The sequence below is a fragment of the Arachis stenosperma genome, chromosome 10 (genome assembly GCF_014773155.1).
Source record: "Arachis stenosperma cultivar V10309 chromosome 10, arast.V10309.gnm1.PFL2, whole genome shotgun sequence".
NCBI classification, from domain to species: domain Eukaryota; kingdom Viridiplantae; phylum Streptophyta; class Magnoliopsida; order Fabales; family Fabaceae; genus Arachis; species Arachis stenosperma.
In genome coordinates this window covers 55847161-55871229 of record NC_080386.1, presented here as the reverse complement: position 1 = coordinate 55871229, position 24069 = coordinate 55847161, and the positions used below count along the sequence as shown (strand labels likewise).

At 35.9% G+C, this 24069-nt stretch overlaps 1 protein-coding gene and 1 non-coding gene across 3 annotated transcripts; both read left to right on the top strand.

Annotated features, from left to right (window-relative positions):
- Positions 1 to 3814: 3814 nt before the first annotated feature.
- LOC130959180 (small nucleolar RNA R71) lies at positions 3815 to 3921 on the top strand. Its single transcript, XR_009078275.1, has one exon. It is a non-coding gene; the product is annotated as a small nucleolar RNA R71 (small nucleolar RNA).
- Positions 3922 to 16109: 12188 nt separating this feature from the next.
- LOC130956232 (uncharacterized) lies at positions 16110 to 19481 on the top strand. Of its 2 annotated transcripts, none has more exons than XM_057883279.1 (6): positions 16110 to 16529; positions 16623 to 17197; positions 18134 to 18326; positions 18418 to 18482; positions 18571 to 18781; positions 18871 to 19481. In XM_057883279.1, the coding sequence occupies exons 1-6, from the start codon at positions 16356 to 16358 to the stop codon at positions 19264 to 19266; spliced, it is 1614 nt and encodes a 537-aa protein (XP_057739262.1). In that variant the 5' UTR covers positions 16110 to 16355; the 3' UTR covers positions 19267 to 19481. The 2 variants fall into 2 exon arrangements, with proteins under 2 accessions (XP_057739262.1, XP_057739261.1); XM_057883278.1 differs by having other exon boundaries at positions 16117 to 16529; positions 18865 to 19481.
- Positions 19482 to 24069: the final 4588 nt, after the last annotated feature.

The window sequence follows — 24069 nt, the reverse complement described above, 5'->3', positions numbered from 1 at the left end:
CTTATCCAGATGCATTATAAACATTCATGATTCAACCAAATTGTGATGATTTTATATTGATGGTATGCTTATATGTATGAAAATTTTGCATAAATTAAGTGATCATGGCATATTAATTTGTCCCTGTATGAAATTAGGTCTTTTTTGGACTGTCTTTTATGAATATATGAAGTTATATAACCAAATTTAAATTGCATGTATAAGCATGAGAGTTGACTATATTTGGAGACCTTGCTACTCAATAAATAATCACTCATGTTTCTCTACATGATACCCATAGGTCCTCTGAAACCTTAATAGTGATGTATATTGAATTTGAGTTACCGCTAATGGTATTATTATTATTATTATTATTATTATTATTATTATTATTATTATTATTATTATTATTATTATGAAGAATATATTTAAAAATAAAAATTAAAAAGGCAAGAGTTATCAACTGATGGGATATTTAAGCTGCTTCCTGCATGTTTATATTAGAATATATGTATATAATTATACATGATGGACATTGAATGAATAAAAAAAGTAACTCTAGTCACCATTGACTCTGAAATCAAGGACTGAACTATGTGTATGGTAGTTGTATGTACTGCATGTTTAGCTATATGATGTATAGTGTCATTGTGAAAGAAAATAGATAGTAGTTACAATACTTATATAATAGGTAAAATGAAATAATTAATTCAATTAATATCATTGTCATTTTCATTTTCATGCATTTATTTCTAAGCTAAAATGGATATGATGATTGATTTTATTTCTATTTTTTATCGCATTTATTGTGCTGGTTAGTGAGTTTTATGTACATGATATTTACTAAGGATTTCTTATTATTATTATTATTATTATTATTATTATTCTTATTATTGAATTTCTGCGTTTATTTTAGAATTGTAGGCCATGAAACTGTCAGATATTACTGAGGTTGGAAGCGAAGAGATGAATCTTGGTTACGAGGTTTGGACTCTAGTTTAATTTTGTGTAGTCATAATCCGCATATTTGATTTGATAATTAATGGCATTGATTTTTTTTATCTGAAACGTAGTTACCGGATCACAATTGCCTTCAGGAAGACGAAATACCAAGAGTTGGAGTGCGGTTTGTGCAGTTGCAATTGGCTCATGAATTCTATGTTACCTACACAAAGAAAGTAGGATTCGCAACTAAGATAAGGACAACAATATGTGACAAGATCACAAAAAAATCTGTTAACCAAGCTATCCACTATAATTGGGATGGGTTCCGCAGGTCTTATGTCAAAGCACTATCGAGAAAAGAAATATATTATGTTACCACATATGCATCGAGTTTATCGATATCCCGCTTATCATCTTGACGGTCAACTCCTCTAGGGATGAGGATTATAGGGGCTCAGCTCTTCACCCCTCACTGTGAATCTTCTCCCTGTGTCCTCATAAAGTAGCTCAATATGCTCCAGAGAGAGGATTCTGTTTACCGTATAAGTGAACACTGGATTACTAGTCAACACCACCTTCATTCCTGGGGAGAAGTCCTCAGTGGAAATTTTTTTGTTTCTCCATCCCCTGGATATTTTTTTTCTTTTTGGGAACCTCCGCCTTGGTGGATGATGCATTCTCGACACCAAACTTAGGTTTGATGTCTGGAGGAATTTTATTCATTGTTACCAAATGAGGTTTGAGCTGCAAATTCTGCTATGCATCATCAGGAGATTCTTGAAGGTTTGGATCAATAAGCTCAGTCTGCATGCACCTCTCTTCTTCACCTGTTGAATGCATATCTTTGAAGACATGAAAGACTAGTTGTTCATCATGCACTCTAAGCACTAATTCACCCACTTCTACATCAATTAGAGCACTTCCAGTGGCTAGGAATGATCTTCCTAGGATTATAAAGGCATTCTCATCCTCCCCCGTGTCAAGAATCACAAAATCTGCTAGGAGGAAAAACTTACCCACTTTGATTAAGATATTCTCCACTAATCCGTATGTAGGCTTTATAGATTTGTCTGCCAACTGTAATGCTATCCTTGTGGGTTGTGCCTCTTGGATTTGCAACTTCTTCATCACAGACAAAGGCATTAAATTGATGCTTGCTCCCAGATCACATAACATTTTCTTAAAGGTTGTGCTCCCAATGGTGCATAGAATTTGAAAGCTCCCTGAATCCAGCATCTTCCTTGACAAGTTATTCTGAATGATGGCACTACATTCCTTAGTCAGGACCACTGTCTCATCTCCTTTTAAAGGCTTCTTCTTTGACAACAACTCCTTCATAAATTTGACATAGAGAGGCATTTGCTCCAAAACCTCAGCAAAAGGAATATTAATTTACAACTTTCTGAAGACTTCCAAGAACTTTGAAAACTGCTTGTCCTTGGTCTCCTTTTGAAGTCTCTGAGGATATGGCAATTTAGGCTTGTACTCAGGAGCCTTTGGCAATGTAGGATAAGTGTCAAGAGAGTCTGGAAATGGGTTGTCCTCACGCTTTGGAGGGACGTGCTCTACTTCTTCCTTCTTCTCCTCTGGAGCTTCTTTTTCAATAGGCTCCTCATTAACTTGTACTTCCCTACTTGTCACTTGTCCACTTATCAAGGTGATAGCCTTGCATTCCTCTCTTGGATTTGAAATTGTGTTACCAGGAAGGCTATTAGTGGTCTTCTGATCAATTTCATTAACTTTTGTGGCTAATTGACCCATCTGAATCTCTAAGTTCTTGATTGATGCTCTGGTTTTCTATCTAAAACTTGCCAATATTGCTTCCAAATCATTGTTCTGCTGGGGCTGAGAAGTTGCTTGCTGAGATAACTGAAACTCGTGGTTATTAAGATTATTCTATTGAAAACTACCCTGAGAATTATTATTAAAATTTTGTGGCCTCTGAAGTTGCTCTCTCCATCTAAAATTTGGGTGATTTCTCCACCCCTGATTGTAGGTTTTAGAATAGGTTCAAATGTATTTTAGATGATCCTTTTTATTTCTTCTATATGGTAGAGTTAAAACTAAAAAAAGATTTCCCCCTTCCCTATGTTTTCTCACGTTTTCAATAAAACCCTCTCGTAAAAGCATTTTAGCAATGTTTTCAGTAATGTTAGTACATGGTATTAGAACCGTTCCTCTTCCATTCATGTCAGCATTTCGTATAGAGGTTATTATGTCGGCGATGGTGTCCTTACCCATAGGAAAATAAATGTTACCCTTTACTTACTTTTGATATAATCAGCATGCTCCGTGTTCTATATTTTCTAATATATATTAGAGTAATATAATTTGAAAATATTTTAGTTAAAATTAAAGAAAGATATCTAGTATATTTATATATCTTTAATAGAAAGATATATATATATATATATATATAATATCTTATTTATATATTTCTTCATTATTGGGATTTTTAGGAGCACTCCCCATGAAATTGACCTGCTCAAAAGAAGATTGAGCATAATCATAATTTTCATTTTGCATAAAATTACCTGTCATGTCATAAGGGACCTCTTGATGTGCATTCTGAGTGTTGACAGCTGAAACTTGCATTTCACTCAACTATTGAGTAATTAGATTTAGTTGCTGAGTCAAAAGCTTGTTCTGAACAAGAATGACATCAACAGCTTCCACTTCTAAAACACCTCTCTTCTGAGGAGTCTAAGAGTTCACAGGATTCCTGTTAGATGAGTATAAATATTGGTTGCTAGCAACCAACTCAATAAGCTCAATAGTTTCTTCCGATGTCTTCTTCATGTGCAATGAACCACCTGCAGAATTATCTAAGCATATCTTGGACATTTCACCCAAGCCTTCATAAAAGATATCTAGTTGGGTCCATTTGGAGAACATGTCCGGAGGGCATTGCCTAGTCAGTAGCTTGTATCTCTCCCAAGCTTCATAAAGAGTCTCCCCATCCTTCTGTCTGAAGGTCTAAACCTCCACCCTAAGCTTAGTAAGCTTCTTTGGTGGGAAAAATTTAGTAAGAAACCCAATAACAACCCTGTCCCAAGTATCCAAACTCTCATTGAGTTGAGAATCTAGCCACAGCTTTGCTCTGTCCTTCAAGGCAAATGGGAAGAGCATGAGTTTGTACACCTTAGGATTCACCCCATTAGTTTTTACAGTATTATAAATCTGCAGAAAATTAGAGATAAACTGATTGAAATCTTTTTGAGGGAGTCCATGATACTGACAGTTTTGTTGCACCAAAGTGACCAGTTGTGGCTTCAACTCAAAGTTGTTTGCATCTATAAGAGGCACCACAATACTTTTTCCATAAAGATCTACAGTAGGAGCGGTTTAAGAGCCAAGCACTCTTCTAGGTTACTCATTCTAACTGGATTTACCACATTGGCATTAACAGCATTATTATGATCCATAGTGGACTCTGCAGCCTTGTACAGTCTTTCTTATTGCAAACGCCGCCTGAAAGTCCTTTCGGATTCAGGATCAAAGTCTAAAAGAGGTTCTTTGTCTCCATTCCTACTCATAAATAAACATAAAATAAGAAAAAATGAGAATATCTACGTCAGAGTGTAGAGAATTCCCAGTTGAGATAACCTGTGTAAAAGAAATAAAATAAAACAACTAAATAAAAAAATTAAAATTTTCGAAATATTTTTCTTTTATAAAAAATATAGATAGGTAAATTAAAACAAAATTACTAGGTGACACCAACCTTAATTTTAGAAATTAAAAAAAATAATTGAGCAAAATTTTAAGAGTTAAAGTTGAAATTTAAATAAGACTAATAAAATAGAAAAATAAAAATAAAAGAAATAAATAAATAAAGAAGGAAAACGAAAATGAAATAAGATAAAATAAATAAAAAAAAGACGAAAGAAGGTTTGAAAAAAATAAAAAAATGGATCAAATAAAACTAATAAAAAAATAATGAAAGAAACGAAACGAAAGTGAAATAAAAAATTAAAAAGAAAACGAAGGTAAAAGGAAATAAAAAGGAAACGGGGTGGGGGGGGGGGGGAGTGAACGGGAAGAAAGGAAAGGAAAAAAAATAAAGAAAAAGAAAAATAAAAAAATGAAAATGAATAATAAAAAAATTTTATTAAAGTAACAAATTATCTAATTTAAATAGTCAAACAATTAGCAGTTGTCAATCATAGTCAACCCTCAGCAACGGCGTCAAAAATTTGGTGTGGAATTTCTAACCACAAACTAACCGGCAAGTGCACCGGGTCGTACCAAGTAATACCTCAGGTGAGTAAGGGTCGATCCCACGAGGATTAATGGATCAACTAACAATGGTTGATTAATTTACTTAGTTAGACAAGCAGCAAATGGTTTTGAGAGTTCATAGCATTAACAGTAAATTCAGAATATCAGAAGACAGGCAGTAAATAAGTTGGAAATAATATATGGAAAGACAGTTAAGACTTTAGAGTTATCTATTTTTCTGATTGACTTTTTTTACTAACTATTTTAATCATGCAAGATTTAATTCATGGCCAACTATATATGACTAAACACTAATTCCTTAAACATTTTTAGTCTCCTCTAACTCTAATCAACCACCAATTCCTTGGTCAATTAATTCCAATTAGAGGGTGAAGTTCAATTCTAGTTATATGCCACAGAAATCCTAATTACCCAAAAATAAGAGGATTATATGTTACGTATCCGTTAAATCCAGATAATTAGAAATTTAGGAGAATATGTTTTCAAGCTGTTATTCAAGTAAAGAGCTTTTTCAAGTAATACAAGAACTCAATTAAAAAGAGGGTCATACTTCCGTTCCACCCAATTTCATAAAATAAAGAACGAAAATAATTCTTGAAATATAAATCAGTACATGAATTAAAATAGAAAAACAATAGAATCAATCCATACAATAAACAGAGCTCCTAACCTTAACAGTGGAGGTTTAGTTGCTCATAGTTCAGAGAAAAAAACTAGGATTCAGGTAAACTGTAATTTACAGAATGAGGTGAAGAGAAGTTTCTTTTCTCTTTTATATATAATCCTAATTAATTTAAAATTTATTTTCTCCAACTAAAATAATATCTTTTCCTATTTTTAAATAAAAAAATAATGTTTAAATCAGAATTAATTAAACAATCCACACGACCCTTGTAAATGTGGGGACCATTAAACTTTACTAAGGACCACGCCTAACTTGGCAACAAGCCACGCCTTATTTGAGGGATGCAGTTAGAAAGAGTGTGTTGCTCTCATATGATGCGCCTAACTTGGGGTTTCATTGCGCCTTACTTGAGGAGTCACGCCTATAGTTGCGTGTTGTTGTTGTTGTCTTGCGCCTTACTTGAGAAATCTCAAGTTAGGTGCAGCCTTGGCCAAATTAGTGGGAGTGAAGTGTGGACTATTATATATCGTTGGAAATCTCTAGAAGTTAGCTTTCTAACGCCACTGAAATCACGTCCATTGGACCTCTGTAGCTCGAGTTATTTAGGTTTGAGTGCAGAGAGGTTAGGGTTGACAGCATCATTCGCCTTCTTCTCTTTTTCTGCAGAAACTCCATCAAATTCCAGCCAAATGCTACCTAAAATAAATAGAATTACACATGATTCAAAGTAACATCCATAGTGGCTAAAAGATAATTAATTTTTAATTAAACTCAACAAATATAAATGCAAATTCACTAGAAAAAGATAGGAAAGATGCTCACGCATCATATTCCTGGACACACGCAATAAAAATCTCGCTTGAATTTAGATGATTGGGTGTCGTTGAAAGTGTAGCACATCCATTGAACGATCTACACGATAGAGGAAGCAAGTATAAACTTAACACCGATAAAAAGGTAGGGAATTAAAATGCATGATTAAGTTCAGATACTTACCGTACTGTTGACCCAACTACGGGCTTTCAGCATCCATAAGTCCTTCCTTCGCAGTACTAGATGCTCCCGACCTTCATAGCCTGCCAAATGTTGCTCTTTGTCCAATGACGAGTTAAGTATCCATGCTTTGATTTGTTTCTCCTTATTCTCGCTCTTCTTTATATTCCTAAGCCTCGGATGAATTGAATGGATCGGGGATGGGGTTGGAGTCTTTTCAAGCTGAGTCAAACCTAGTGAAAAGTTGGGTCTTCCTAGATTCGGTGTATGGTAGCATGACTTCTTTGACATCACCATTTGCAGGGACTGCATGTTTATAAGCCTTGTGTGCCACCCTTGTTCAACATTTGCCAGCACTTGTTCAAATTCAGGACACTGTACGATGGAGACGTCAAATTCACTGCAAATGAATGCCATATGACGTTAGCTAAAATGCCAGCTATGCTTACTAGGACCGCTAATCACCACACAAAAAAAAAAGAAAAAAAAAGAGATAGCAAAGTAAGCCACAAACAACTTACCTGTCAAAATTGTACTCGGTAAGCTGGACAAGTGCCGCAAACAGCGTACGTGGAGATGCTTCCTTGTGGCCAGAGTGATCTTCTTGAGCACCTTCATGATCGTCTGTGACCACGGGCTCTGCTTGATGGACATCCTGTGGTAGAGGCTCTTGTTGGAATAATCGTTGCCTTATTCTAGCAAGTCGCACGTTATCTTCATCATCAAAGTCCAGGACAACCAAAGGTGTCCCTTTGCTTTTTGGGACAGTCTCTACTGGACGTGCTATTTTTATGCCGCTGTCTGATCAGCTTCTGCGAATGGGTAACTTTCTCCTCGTACCAGGCCTGCATCCCTCTGGTGTAGACATTAAACGGATCAAGAGATATAAGCAACACAGCAGGATATGAAAACAACATATATAAAACACTTTATCATGCTGGAGAGGAGAGGAATAATATTTATAACTACAGTCGCAGCTATATTCCTAAATATCGTCATATGCATGATAAATACTCAAACCAGTCGCATACTTACTAAAATAAACATCCAACATAATAACACAAGTAATTTTAATGAATCGAGATTACCTTCTGTGCATCCATATCTATATGCTGAGATTTGGTCCTGTTCCGGGTAGATGGCGCTTGTTCGGAGTCCTTACGCGGCCATTTACTTCCATCGCTGACCTTGCCATACTACTGGCATGACCCAAGAATTAACAATTACATGCACATCACAACACGTTGCACACCACACAAGAAGGAATGTACTAACAAAATAATAACCAGTCGTATACATACTAAAATAAACATCTATGATAATAACACGAGTAATTTTAATGAAATGAGATCACCTTCTACGCATCCATATCTCTTTGCTGAAGTTTAGTCCTGCACCGGGTAGACGGCGATTGTTCGGAGTCCTTGCGGGGCCGTTTCCACCTTGCTTGTTTTGTTATCTTGTTTACTACTAGCTGCTTCCTTGGGTTTTTTCCCTTCCTGGGCTTGTCCATGATGCATCCCTGTGTGTTCAATGTGAGACAACGAAGATAGCAAAAATCAACTTAAACTATTGATACTATTTGTATTCAATTTGAGTCTAAAAATGAAATTATTACGAATTGTACCTGTGAAATAACATGGTTGGCCTTCTTATCAAATTCATCAGCGGTCCATTCACCGATCCAAGGCTCGCATGCTTGACATGCATGTAACAGACCATGCTTTAAGCGCTGAAAGTACAGAACTTGGACACAAGTAATTCACATGTTAGGATTTATAACCTAAGACGTACATGTAGGAGAAAATTAGGTAAACTATTTACAATACCAGCAACATGAACATGCACTCGCCGCATGTTTTGTGGTTTTCTGTTTGGAATTTTCTTATTGCATTTTGCAACAACTTCAATATCTGATACGACCAGTGGAATCTTCTGGGGTTTGAGACATCCAAAATCAGAGGGAGGTGCCATGGGGAGATAGTCTACTGGCTTGTGGGGCAAAGAAACATCTTTAGAACCACTAGGATAAAGTATCATCTAAAAGACATCCTTAAGAGAATTGTACTTAAGTGCCGCAGTTGTGTTATTGTTTTCTTTTGGAACTGTCTCTTAAGTGCCAGATGGGATGCATTTTTCTTCTACAGTTCTGGGATTGGGTCCCCTACATTAATGAAACATTGTACAATAATCAATCAGTGTTTACAAAGGCAAACCAAAAAACACGCACAGTAAATATTACATCTTACATAACTTCCACTGACCTCTAGAAGGTATGCTGAATACATTGCCGATCAGTTCGGCGGTAACGCAGATGTCCCCTGCATCCACCCTGAGAGTGTTTGATTTCACATCATAGGCCCTCGCAAGTTGAAGCATGATGCTCTGCTTCACATGCCACAGTGGTACCCGCCCGCAGGAAATCAAATCTAATAGCCTCAATCTCAGCCAACTTTGCGTCCTCGTTATGTAATTCCAAGTGGGAAAACAAGTTGTTGATATAGCAAGATGAGCATCGCATCTAGACTAATTTCTGTCGAGTAAAAATTAAGAAAAAAATTACGTCACAACATATAACCAAACATGTTTTTTCAATCACATAAACAATGTGATATCTTTTTACCCATCTGATTTTGTGTTCAAACGGTATGATAATGGATGGTTGGAAGTGAAAAGTTACTCACGCAATAGGTCCTCTGAAATTCAATGCAAGATTCTATTCAGTTTATAACCAACTAAGGAAAATTATAATAACATGAGCAAAAAATCTTGTAATCATTCCAGATGCTAATACAAAAAAATTATAAGACCCATGAAGAGAAAGGATGTCCACAGCAAGAATTTAAGTAGTCTGAGAGATCAACTCGGCCAACTATAAACACAACAATAAAAAAGGTAAATTAGATTCACACAAAGCAACAATATGGCACACTTAAACAGCAAAGTAATCAATGCAATTCAACCATCCAGATATTTATTAAAGTAACCATCTGTTCCATGTCGATCCAGGAATGAATATCTGAGTTCGGAGTACGCTCTAGGGACCATGAATACATTTTCTTACTAAAATACAAGACAACCCTCAAACATCACCATACTCAAACAAAATACCAACACAATAAACTTCCCATATATGAAAATCAACCATCCAAATATGGACAAAAACTAATCATATTTACTAGTCATATAACATTGGTCTTTTTAGTATTTAATAAGTCATACATTTAAATAACAAGATATATACATAATTAAAATTAGAGGATATAGATCAGTAGTATTTCTGTAATATTAGTAATTTTTGATAGAAAAATCAAGCTTTCTTGAAAGATTAGTGAGTAAGGACTTGAGTGGAGTGCATCCACACTTCCATGCCTTCATGAAATAGAACATATCCACTTGAAGATAAAAACAACAAAAAGACAATAGGGAAGCAGTGACTTTTGTAGTTTTATAGGTCTTCAAATGATCCGATTCATTCAAATATTATAATATCAACTCCTGAGATACACTACATGGTTACATCATCAGCTTTATTCATGGCTATCGAGAACATCTTAGTGAACAACCATACGCACTACTGGACCCATATCTTGTCCTTTCTTCTAGTACACAATTAGAACCCTTCACACCTAACATCTTTTACATATGTTCTATAGTTAAATAAACTAATTTAACACCGAATATAAGAAAATTAATCTCTTTATGTGATATGTTCATAATAAAATTAAAGTAAGTCGTATGTGTGATAGTAAACATCTAACTGGAACTTCTTCAAACTAAATAAACGGTTAATATAATTAGCATCATATATGCATTGTCTTACTTACAGAAAAAAGAGACCCATCAAACAACAACTTGTTCAAACAAGTTGATAATGTACTAAGATCGAAATAGCAGTCACCATTATGAAAATTGACCATCCAAAGGTTTGGTAAATTAACAAACCTATTTGCACTTTAACTCATCACGTGTACATCAAGATATCCGCAAAGTCAAAATAAATCATACCTCTAAAATCAAGGCAAAAAATTTATATTGAACTATGATCAAATAGAAAAAGAAGACCTGTTTTCAATTTATTAACTTATGCCATACGAAATGTGACTTGATGAGCATATATACAATATCACTACCTTAGGGAATATTCAATAGTACTCAGATACTAAGATTAATTGCTTACAAGGAAAACAAAAAAAAAATTCCTGCAAAAAAAATCCAGTTAAGAAAATAAGTGATCATTGATGGAAACCAACCATCCGATAACATGCTAAAGTAACCATCTAATCAGTGTCAACTAGAGATCGACAATGGTTAACCGGTTTACGTAGTATTGCATGCAATGGTCCACACAGCGAGGGAAAAAATGTCCTATTTGAACCAAGCTTTTGTAATTCTTCCCGCGCAAACATTAAATCAACTGCAACCATCTACATCAGAATTTTATTCAACAAGTTCCAACAAACTAAAAATGCAGCTAGTGAGGTTTTTACTGTGATAAATCGAACAACTCAGCAAGATAAACAATATCCACCACTAGAAACAGCAGAAACAGGAATCATGAAAATAAGACATTACGCCACTAACCGTATAACGTCGATGATGGTAGATATGATCAGGCAGGCACACCAACGAGACCGTGAACCATCCAATGGTCATGCATGAGGGAGGACCCAGGCCACCGACTGACGCAGGATGGCAAGCACGAACGAGGTTGGGTGATGCAGGCCGGGTCGACGCAGATGGGGGTTCCAGATCATGCGGGGACGCAGCGGCCGAGTGTTCAGTCGCGACGTTGCGAAGCGGTTGCTTCCAGCGAGGGCAGTCGCGCGCGACGGAGGCTTTGTGTCAAGCGTCAATTCGGTGGGGGATGCTCAGTCGTGACAGTGCACACCGGTTGCTGCGAGCAAGGGAGGACGGGTGCGATGGAGGTTGGCCCCTGAAGTCCTAATCGGCACGGACGCAGTTTGCAGGTCACGTGGCGGCTGGGGGGCGGAATGTTCAGCTGCGACAGTGGTAGGTTTGGGGGGATAACATGATCTTCCATTCAAAAAAGAGGAATTGAGGAAAAATTAAAATTAGGGGTTAAAACAAAACTGGACAAGCATTAGTGAATTAGGATAAAAGGAGGTTAATCCTCATTTTTAACTCATATTGGGCCTAATAAACAGTCCATTGTAACCACTGTATAGATACCCCATTGGCTCCCTAACAGGATTCTTTATACAATACAATCTATGTAATTTAACTTAGTATATGGCCTACGTAAGAAAACAACACACAAATATATACTACCTCAAATGCGTACATATATTGGAATAAAATCATCATGAAAACTTTTATTCAAATGCATTAATTTTATAAATAAATTAAAAAATCTTATTCTGAAAAGGAAGAAATAGTAATTATCGATACATTTTTTCTGAAATATAAAAAAAATAAATCCTTGATGTTTTACCCTTTAGTTAAAAATTGCATCACAAGTCACTAGTAGTGGTCTAGTGGAGAAGGATTCATGTAACTAAAAAATGCATCACTAGTAAATACAAACAAAATAAATATTAAACTAATTTCATTCATTTGTCTTCATTAGAATAACTAAATGGGCCTTCTACCCGCATTTTCCATAAAAAGAAAAGATTGACACCCTTTTTGTTGTTTGTGGAATGTTACAGGTTTATAACTGCTATCAGTATTCTGTAATACGGGATTTGCCACATTGGATAATTATACATGACTGTGGGCCTAAAGCTTCGGCCTCCCGCCTCCGAATTTCTACGAATCCTATGTAAACTTTCAATAATAATAGTAATAATAGTAGTAGTAGTAGTAGTAATTAAAAATAAGAATGAAGTTGTGAGAGCATGGAATGGATAGTTATAGTAAGGTGCTTGGCATAAAGCAAAGAAAGTGGGGAGAATATTGTGTGTGTGTGTGTTTTTTAACAAAGAAAGCTTACCACAATATATAGGAGTAGGTAAAAATTATAAAACACAACTAAAACATTAGACAATAAGCACAATAAATAGGATATAATCTATTGTTATCTCTGACATTGCCATTAATAACAATCAAGCTGATCAACACCAAGCCATTTCCTATAGCTAAAAAACGACTTATTTATAATTTCATCAACACCTGTCTCTGAGTATTGGAACATTCTGCTATTCCGTTCCAACCAAATGTTTCAAATAATCGCAAAGAAACCTATCAGCCACTTCTTTTGCTCCGAGTTATGACTAGGCACTCCAATCCAACTCTCAAAAAGCTCTTCAACAGTCTCCGGAATAACCCAAGCTCTACCTACAACGTCAACTAAGCGCACCACACCTGCCACGTATACTCACAACCAAGAAACAAATGATGCACAAATTCTACATCTTTTTTACAAAAAACACAAATATTATCACTATGATGAATAATTCCTAGCCTACTCAATCTCTCTTTAGTATTAACTCTGTCTACTAAGACAAACCATGCAAATAGTTCAACTCTTGGAGGAACCAATCCTCCCCGAATGGTACTCGTAAAACTGTAGCTTGTGATGTCCTTCGAAAGAGTCTCTTTCTGCAATACCTGCACAAATGAATTAGTAGAAAAAATACATGTCCTATCAAATTTCCATATAACTGTATCCTCTCTACTAGATGATAATCTCACGAGTCGTAATCGGTCATGAAGTTGATTGAGAAGCTCTAACTCCCATTGAAATAAAACTCTCCTCCACTGAAAGTTCTATACACACTCTAACCCATCTCAGAACCCACAGTCCCCTATAACAGATCCTTGTTGATTTGAAACAGAGAAGAGCCTCGAAAAACTCTCTTTCAAGGAGCCACTTTGTAACCAATCATCCTCCCAAAAGTGAGTACGTCTTCCATTTTTCACCTCCATAGATAGCCCACTGATAATCTTTTCTCTCACTTGTTGCTCCTTAATATTAAGCTGGCAAATATCTTTCCAAGGGCTACCTCTTGTTGGTAGTGGCTGTTTTGACAACATTATATTTAGACTCAACTGATTACAAGAATATGCAACCTTCTTCCACAGCGGGCAGTCCTCCTTCAAAAAGAGCACCGCCACTTAAACAGAAGCGACGTATTTTTGATTAATACATCCTCTACCCTCAATCCACCCAGTTTTTTCAGTGCTTGCACCACCTCCCATTTCACAAGTGGTATACCGTTATTCCCATCTTCTTTACTCCACAAAAACCTTTTCTGTAAGCCAATTAACTTCTCTGCAATTGACTTTGGCATCTTATAAAAGTTAAGGTAGTAAACCGGCAAGCTATTAAGAACAGATTTTATGAGAATCAACTTGCCAGCTTTATTGAGAGACTTCGCTTTTCATAAGCTGAGCTTATCTTCCAACTTGTCTATGATCGGTTTCCAAGTCTTCACCAACCGAGGATTTGCACCTAGAAAAATTCCTAAATAACTGACAGGTAAAGCAACTTTTGCACATCCCAACAAACCACACATATTCATCACCCATTCCTGTTCACAGTTAATCGAAATCAAGTTTTACTTATCAAAGTTAATACTCAGGTCAGACATCAACTCGCAGAAGCTTCTTATAATTCATGACTGTCTCTGTTTTCTGTGGCCAAAATAAGATTGTGTCATCTGCAAACTGGAGATACGACAACTCTATATTGTCCCTCCCAACCAACAGTGGTGAGATGCATCCATTCCTCACTGCCTCACTCACTATCCTGTGCAAGATGTCAACAACAATAACGAACATAAAATGAGAAAGAGAATCTCTTTGTCTAAGACCTCTCTCCATTCTAAACGCCTTTGATGGTGACCCATTAATCAACACTGACATAGATGCTGTAGTGATACATGCCTTCACCCATGTCCTCCATCTAAGACCAAAACCCATCTTTTGTAGGACAATATCCACAAAACTCCATCTCACCCTATCGTATGCTTTTCGAAAGTCTAGCTTGATAATTGCCACCTTCTTTTTGCGCAACTTCAACTATTGGACCGTCTCACAAGCAATAAGAACACCATCATGTATTTTTCGGCCCTTTACAAATGCAGATTGAGTCTCTCCCACTAAACCTGGCATCACTAAACGCATTCTTCTCACCAATACTTTCGAGATCACCTTATACACACAACCAACCATACTAATCGGGTGAAGGTCTTTGATTTTCTTAGCCCCACAAATTTTGGAGCTAGCGCCACCTATGTTATATTAGCATCCGTTGGTATTGTCGTAGTTTGAAAGAATCCCAACACAGTTGCAGTAAACTCTTGGCCAATCTCACCCCAACATTTTTTATGAAGTTCATATGATATCCATCATTACCTGGCACTTTATTGGACTCACAATCCCAAACTGCCTGTCGTATTCCCTCAGGCGATGGCATCACCTCTAACCCTGCCGCCTCTTCGACATCAATTTGCTTAACCAATCCATCACGGAACCCAATCATAGGAGCATATTCATGCCGATACAGTTCTTTATAAAACCCTCTAATCACAACCTTTATTCTAGTCTGATTCCGCCCTAACCTTCTATTAATTAACAGAGAATCGATTCTGTTGTTCCTCCTTTTAGTCGACGCTAGGTTATGGAAGTACCTAGTGTTCTTGTTTATATCTCTAGCATATTAAGATCGAGACATCTACTTCTAGTGAATTTTCTTTCTGGTATACCACTTCGCATAACAAGTCACAAGAGTCTTCCGTCTAGCTTCTATAATCCCATCATAATTACTAGCACTGACCATATCATCAATCTTTTTAATCTTTTTCTCAAACTCTTTCATCTTGTTATCCATGTCTTTAAAATTATGTTTATGACATCTTCTCGACAGTACCGTCAAGATCTTTAGTTTATTAATTAACTGAACATCACTCAAATTCTTCCACTCATCTTTTAGCATCCTCAAAAACTCTTTATGGGTAAACCAAGAATCCAAATTTCAAAAAAGTCTTGGACCGCACTCAGCCTTGGATCTTCTAACCAGACATTGGAAAAAGATGGAAAATGGATGAGGCTGAGCACTACTAACCAGACATGGGCAGATTAACGAAGTGAATTCATTGTGTGGCGCGGTCGGAGGGGAACACCTTCCACGCGTTGCTTGTGATTTTGACCCTCCCCGGCCCCTTCACTTGTTAATCTAATAATCTTTCTAATCTCTAGTGCATTATATCATAGTGGCTCCTTACTCATTGTTGGCATTTGCGTGCCCTTGTCAATAATTGTATGTTGTCGGTAATCACAATACAGAATTTCGCATTATTCAATGATGTAGCCTGTAGCCCTTAGCCCTTCTTATTACTCTCATTGCCCAATGTCCAAGCTACCTAGCTTATCAACTAGGATATTCTTCTTACATTATTAATTTAATTCGTAGAAAAAGCTACCTAGCACTAATTATATTCCACGCACTCTCTTTCTCTCTCTCTCTCTCTCTCTGTGCTATGCACCCTTCTCTCTTTTTCAGCTCCTTCATTCAGTTCAATTATATTCTAACCTTTCCAAATTCATTCATCAAATATATATAATTTATAATAATAAATCTGATCAGAATAGCAGGGATCCATCCATGCAGAGATTCACAGCGCAAAGACACAAGAGACAGTTAGGGGGCCCCATTACTACTGCCACTGCCAGCACCGTATGGCGCCCTCTTCTAAACAAGGGTCCTGCTTATACTTCTCTCCTTCTCCTCCTCCTCCTCCTTATTCTCCTCACCGCTCTATTTGTCTCTTCCTTCTGGGTTCGTTAACACTTATTAAAACTTACTACACTTAATTATTAATTAATGAATGAATTATAGTTAGTTATAAATGATCGATTGTGTTGCATGCAGTCCACGGCTTCTACTGGTGAGCCAGCAACTGTTGTTGCGAACCAAAGCGTAATAGTAGTGCAGAGCAAAATGAGAGAGAAGAAAGTCAAGAAACGGTGGTTGAGGCTCAATTGTAGCAGCACCACTGAGAATAACCATACATGCTGGAGGAGAAGAAGGGTGGAGGAGGAGGGGGTGGAAGAGAACAGTACGGTGTGCCCGGAGTATTTGAGGTGGATCCACGAGGACCTTGGTCCATGGAAGAAGAAGAAGATCAGGAAGGAGATGGTGGAGGCGGCGAACGCAACAGCACACTTTCGAATAGTGGTGAAGAAGGGAAGAGCGTACGTGTTGAGATACAAGAAATCGATTCAGACACGCGATGTATTCACCATTTGGGGGATCCTTCAGCTTCTGAGGAGGTACCCTTCCATGGTGCCAGACCTCGACCTAATGTTCGACTGCGATGACAGGCCCGTCATCAGAGCCCGAGATTACCGCGGGCCCAATTCCATAGGCCCACCACCTTTGTTTCGCTACTGCGGCGATCGCTGGACGCATGACATTGTCTTCCCTGATTGGTCCTTCTGGGGTTGGTATGCATTTGCATCTTCGGTCCTTTCGTTTTTTGAGAAGTCGTCTTTGCCTCAATCACCTTATTTTATTATATTCATATTTGCTTGCGGTGCTTGTTTTTTCATTTGTCCAGAAAAGGGTAACAAAGTAATTATATATAAGAATCCAATTTCAACTTGAACTGGATAATGACTCTTCATTGGCGGCTTTGCAGGCATACAGCTAGGCCTTTTTATTTATCAAAGTAATATATAAATATAAATTTGTTAAAAATCAAAATGTTCTATCTAGAATTTCCGGAGAGCAATATAAGTATTTATCCATATCTCTCTATCTAGGAAAAGGACGCATCCTACATGACGTGACCTACCATACCACGTACAAACAAGACACTACACTTCATTCATTCGTGTTTTAAAACTTTGAAATAATTCTAAATATTAGCATTTGGAATTTGTTCTGAGGAATAGCATCCGCTTTAATTTGCCCCTCTGATTGCGGTTGTTGAAGAAGGCTACAAAATAATACAAATTTTCACTGTTGACTTGACTTGGATTGAGTGATTCTGTTTATTGGAATCGAAGTAGTAATTCCTAACTGTTTTTATCTTCTTCTGACTTTTTCCTTCTTTAAGATGGTGATCAATTACCGTTACGTGTCGGGATTGCGAAACTGTCACCAATATTCTTGCCTTGTGCATCCTTGCTAAACACGTCTGTAATCTTGCATTTAATAGTTAAAAAACAAATCATAAGCGGTGGATTTAGTGCATATCTTACTGTAATTCCTAAGAGTGAGTAGGGCAATAAGAATTGAGTACGGAAAAGAACATAACCTCATCAGATCTACTGACATGGAAACTGCCGGTTTTTGCTAACATTAATTATTGTTGTGCAAAGTCCTCTGTTTCGTTAAACTAATCATCATTAAGGATATTAATAAAATGATTATTTCAGGGCTGAGATTAATATAAGGCCTTGGGAACAACTGCTGAAGGAGATTAAAATTGGCAATGAAATGATTAAATGGATAGATAGAGAACCATATGCATATTGGAAGGGAAACCCTTTTGTTGCTGAAATCAGGCAAGATCTCCTCAAATGTAATGTTTCAGACACGCAGGATTGGAATGCACGTTTATTTGTTCAGGTTTACACATCTCTCACATATTACCTTAGTAGCCTCACTTAAATGTTCCTCCACTGGAATTAACATTGTTTATTGTGTAACATTATGGCAGGATTGGATTAAGGAGTCACAGCAAGGATTCAATCAGTCAAACTTGGCAAGTCAATGCACACATAGGTACTTCCTTCCATTTGATCATCACCTCAAAATTCTGTTTCCAACTAATCATCATGGTAATATATTTCTGGCTCTGATCCCATGTTAGATATAAGATCTACATTGAAGGGTATGCATGGTCTGTGAGTGAGAAGAACATCCTAGCATGTGATTCAGTTACACTCATGGTGAAGCCTCGTTTTTATGATTTCTTCATAAGAAGCCTGCAACCAACACAACATTACTGGCCTATTAGGGACGATGACAAGTGCAAATCCATCAAGTTTGCTGTTCATTGGGGAAATAATCATAAACAAAAAGTAAGTACTCTTGAGACATTTCAAATTCCTTGCATTTGTCCATTTATCTGAAACAAAGTTATCAAAATATCGAGTTAACTCAGGCACAGGATATTGGTAAAGCAGCGAGTAAGTTTATTCAAGAAGAACTGAAGATGGAGTACGTGTATGACTACATGTTCCATCTTCTAAATGAATATTCGAAGCTGCTAAACTATGAGCCAGAAGTGCCTGAAGGAGCAGTGGAGGTGTGTGCTGAGGCCATGGCATGCACAAGAAGTGGGTTGGAGAAGAAGTTTATGATTGAATCAATGGTGAATGAGCCTTCAACAAAAGCACCTTGTACGTTACCACCTCCATTTGAGCCCAGCTCGCTCAGAGTCTTTTATGGTACCAAACTCAATTTAATCAAGCGTGTTGAGAGGTGGGAAGATAACTACTGGAATAATAGCACTCAGACTCAACAAGGAAACACTATAACATCTCAAGTGATTAAATCTCAATAAATAATAATTAAACAGGTACAAATCATTAGCACCAGATAAATTAAAAATAGCTACGAACTAGTCATCCTTTAAATGTTACTTGAAAAGTGAAATTCAAATTACAAAATTTGTAATGTATATGCAGCAGAAAGAGAAAGAAAGAAAAAAAAATACAGAATCTGTAAAGCCATAAATTCGCAATTATAGAAGACAAATCAATTTCGTTTTTCTTTTAAGGCTACTTTTGTACTTATACAGGCGAATGTATTCCCTGTTGAACTAAATGTTGCATTCATATAGAAGGGAAAAAAATTTTAGGGTAAAGTACTAGTAATTCATGTTTGAGTTAAGTTTTAATAGTTTTTATTTTTGCCGCAAACGATTCACAATTGTGATTGTTGCAGTAATTTATAAGATATTGATAATAGAGGAAATAAATATTTTTGTAAAAAGGATTTAGTTTCGACAAAAGAATTAAAGTTATTTATAAGATAATGATAATAGAGGAAATAAATATTTTTGTAAAAAAAGTTAATTTTGATTAAAAAAAAAACACTAAAGATAAACCATTTAAAGATTTGCTACTGGCCAATAGGGACGGAGTTAGATAAAATATTAGAAAGAGGCCAAAAATATTTATACAATAAAATAAGACTAAAATAAAATTTTAAAAAAATTAAAATAAAATTTACATATAATTTACATATAAAAAATTAAAATTAAAGAGTCATTTCCCCTTTTCCTATCACCTGGCTCCATCCCTGTGGCCAATAATTTTAATAAATGTTGTTTTGGGCTTGTGCTAGCAAAGTGGTCCAAGTGAGGGTCGGGTTAGGTTGGACCAGCCACAGTGCCACTTCCATACCCTACACCTTTATTGGACCAAATTTTATTGAACAACATCATAATGGACTTGTTGGTATCATACATGTCATGCAATTGAATTATTGATGATGGGGCATTTAATTAGCGTAATTTCTGGTATGAAGATGTAAATACTATAATTCAAAATTATTAAAAAAAAATTGATATATTTTGACTAAACTACTAAGTTTAATATGTATTAATATGTTAACTATTGTCTTTACATAGAAACATTTTCAGAAATAATCACAAGTTACCTTTAATTAATGGGTGACCTATTCGCTCCCCCTGTCCCCCAAAACAAACATATATAACTGATCAACTGAATTTGTAGTGTCTGTCCATGGAATGAATGATACCTATTGTGTTAGTTATGAATATATACATAATGATATTCATTGAAGTGGAATAGAAGGAGAAGGATCTAACATTAAGAAGATATAAGAACCAATAAAGCGTCCGATAACCTGACCTATACTTTTAACATTGTGACCATATATCAAAATGATGGGAGAAGAAACATGCTTTACTTCGCCATTCCATATATCATAACCTTCCATTTCTCTTAAAATCTGATCATTATATATATATATATATATATATTCAAGCAAACTTGATGATAATCCGTCGCTTTTAACCAGTACTTTTTTAGCAGCAAGTTGTATTATTAGAAGCTCATGTATACATGTCTTCAATGGAATTAAATCATTAAGAGCCTTATTGTATACAAATAAACGATAATACTAGAAAGACTAAAAAACAGTTTAAATTTATCGTATTTATTATTTATTAATTTTAGTAATAATTAATAAAAATTAAATAAAACAAATTTTAATTATTTTTAGGTTAATTTTTTTGTTATCAAACATTTTCGATAAATAGATCATGATTTTACTTCATTTAAAAGCTAGTGGTTTATTTAATTTTAGGATTAAGTATAATTTTGGTTCCTAATATAGAGATCGAAAATTTATTTCGTCTCTAGCCTTTTTTTCGCTACAAAATAGTCCAAAAGGTTTCAGTTTATTTTAAAATCGTCCTTTTTATTAAATTTTTTATTTTTATTCCAAAAATATCCTTAACTAAAAAAAACAAAAAAAAACGTTGAATAAAAGGAAACGGGGAAGCGGGAAAGGGAAAAAGGGGGAAGGGATTCGGGGGGAGGGGAGGGGGAAGGATCTCGCCGCTCCGATCCGTCGGCGCTGCTCCAATCCGTAGCCGCTTCTCGTTGTCGTTCGGTGGCTGGATCTCGCCGCTGTTCCTCTGGTCTCAGCGGAGGTGCTCGATGGCGATGGGTTCTGGTTCGAGGCAAGAACAGGGCCGTCACTGCTCGTCGTTGTTTGGTGGCTGGATCTCGTCGCTGCTCCTCTGGGCTCGGCGGAGGTGCTCAATAGCAGTGGGTTCTGGTTCGAGGCAAGAACAGGGGAAGGCTTCGGTGGTGAGCCGAGGGAGGAGAAGAGGTCGCGCTGTGACGGTGGTGCTAGGGTAGCGCAAAGAGAGAAGAAGAAAAAGGTTGCAGCGCTTTGATGGCAGATCGGCGCTATGATAGCTGTGATGGCAGTTTCGGGTGGCTCGCCGACTTCTGCTTCTGCTTCTGCTTCCATTCTTCTTCTGCTTCTGCTTCCATTCTGCTTTTGCTTGTATTATATTGTTGATTTTTTTTATTGTTGTTTCTGGTTGCTTCTGCTTCTGATTGATTATATTGTTTCATTGTTGTTTTTGTTGTTCTACTCCTGCTTCTGTTTCTGCTTGATTCCATTGTTGATTCATTGGTGATTCATTGTTGTTGCCCTGTTCCTACTTCTGCTTGATTACATTGTTGATTCATTGTTATTGTTACTTTTGGTTCTATTTCTGCTTGTGCTTGTGCTTGTGCTGGTGCTTGTGCTTGATTTTGGGGAAGAAGGAGAAGGGGCATTTTGGTCCGAAGGACAGTTTTAAAACAAACTGAAACTTTCGGGACCATTTTGTAGCGAAAAAAAGGCCGGAGACGAAATAAATTTCCGGCCTCTACGTTAGGGACCAAAATCATATTTAACCCTTAATCTCCTCTTGTTTCATTGATTGTTGTATAAAAAATTTAAAAAGGCATTTATTGTGTTATTATGTACTTTAGGTCTACATGCATTTCTTTTGATACACTTAACCTAGTTATTACGTTGGTTCCTATAATTTTATCGAATTTTTAATTAGGTTTTTATATTTTTTTTCTTTTTAAGTGGGTCCCTACTATACCATATCAGATTTTATAATTAAGTCATTATTAACCGTAAACGTTAAAAAAATTGTTTATAAAATATAAATTTAATTTACTAATTTATCCACACCATCTAACCTCTTCCACCTTCATTGCCATCTACCATTCCTGCCCTCCTTCATCTACCATTTCTTCATCCTTTTCTTTCGTTACCACTACCAATAAGTTCCCTTTCTTCTATAGCTGAATTTTTGTCATAATCAACACAAATTTAGAACCAAAATTTTTATCATAATCAATTTTTAACATGATTAGAAGTAAAATTTTTATCATAACATAATCAGTTAATTACAAACAAAATATATAATCAAAATTCATAATCAGATTTTTTTAATAAATCAATTTTTTTTTTTTGCATAACCAGTGAACATAAGTAAAACTAAGTAGAAACAGAATGAAACAAAAGCAAAATAAAACAGAAGTAGAAGCAAAATGAAGTGTTGAATTTGGTTCTCATGAAATTTGAATTGAGACCTGTAGGTCCAACAGCATCGGTCCAAACCACGAGGATGTTGACACCATGAGCAATTAAATTTGGTTTGAGAATCTCAGGGTTTAAGCCGTTAGGATCTCTTGTAGAGAATGATGCCAGAACCAGTACCGATTTGATTCCGAGGATCGTTCCTTTGAATTCGAGAGCTGCAATAGATAGATGAGATGTAGGATTTGATCATGTCACATTCATCTGCTCCCGCGGTGCATGTCGGGATGAGGTGAGCATCGCCAACAAGACGCTTACCGTTAAAGATTTTGTTTGCGAGGATCATTCCAACTCCACCAACTTTCTTCACTACTAAAATTGGCAACCCTAGAGCTACGTTTCCAATCGCAAACCACGATTTTGCCTCTCATTAGTTTTGGATTCTGTGAACTCTTCATGTAGAGTGAATTAGATAGAACACCAAATTTTTTAGGGTATACTAATTGATACATTTTTCTTCTTAATAGAATTCGAAATAAACTTAATTACAAAATTTAATATGATAGAAAGACTCAATTAAAAAAAATAAGAACTTAATTAAAAATTTAATAAAAATATAAAAATGAATAGAGTAATTAAACCTTGTATCTATTACATTTCTAGTTTCTTAATTAATTGCGCTACCAACAAAGGTTATTACCGTCATACAGTCATTCAGAGAGAGCAAGCTTTCCTTAATTATGGTTTTATTCGAAAACTATCTTATTGCTTCTGCCTAATTCTTAATTAATATCATAATGAATAAAATTAAGTACGCTTTCTGAATCTCAAAATATGATACTATTGTATTTTAATGACTGTTGCCATTATTGAAAGTTCTATAGCCTTTTTTAACCATATTTAAAAAAAGAAAGCTATCCTGGCCTTAAGCGTGAAGCTAAGTTATGATTAACATCACAAAAATGATTGACTCTTGCTGCTTCTGTGAATTCGGAGAGAATGAGAGATAATTTGACTTGGAACCCGCACATCATTGCAGTAATAACCTGCTAGCTACTTTAATTTTAATTTGGATTTAATTAAGCTATGTCTTTAGAGTATATATTAAAATTAATTTAAAAAATTGCGTAAAAAAAAACAAAATTTAAGTTTTTAAAGTATTTACTATATATTTATTTAAAAATATAAAATTTTTATTAGTAATTTTTTTAACAGTATTTTTTAGTTCAACCAGTCAAGGATTAATTTATACTAATTACTAGAGTCTAGACCAATCCAATAA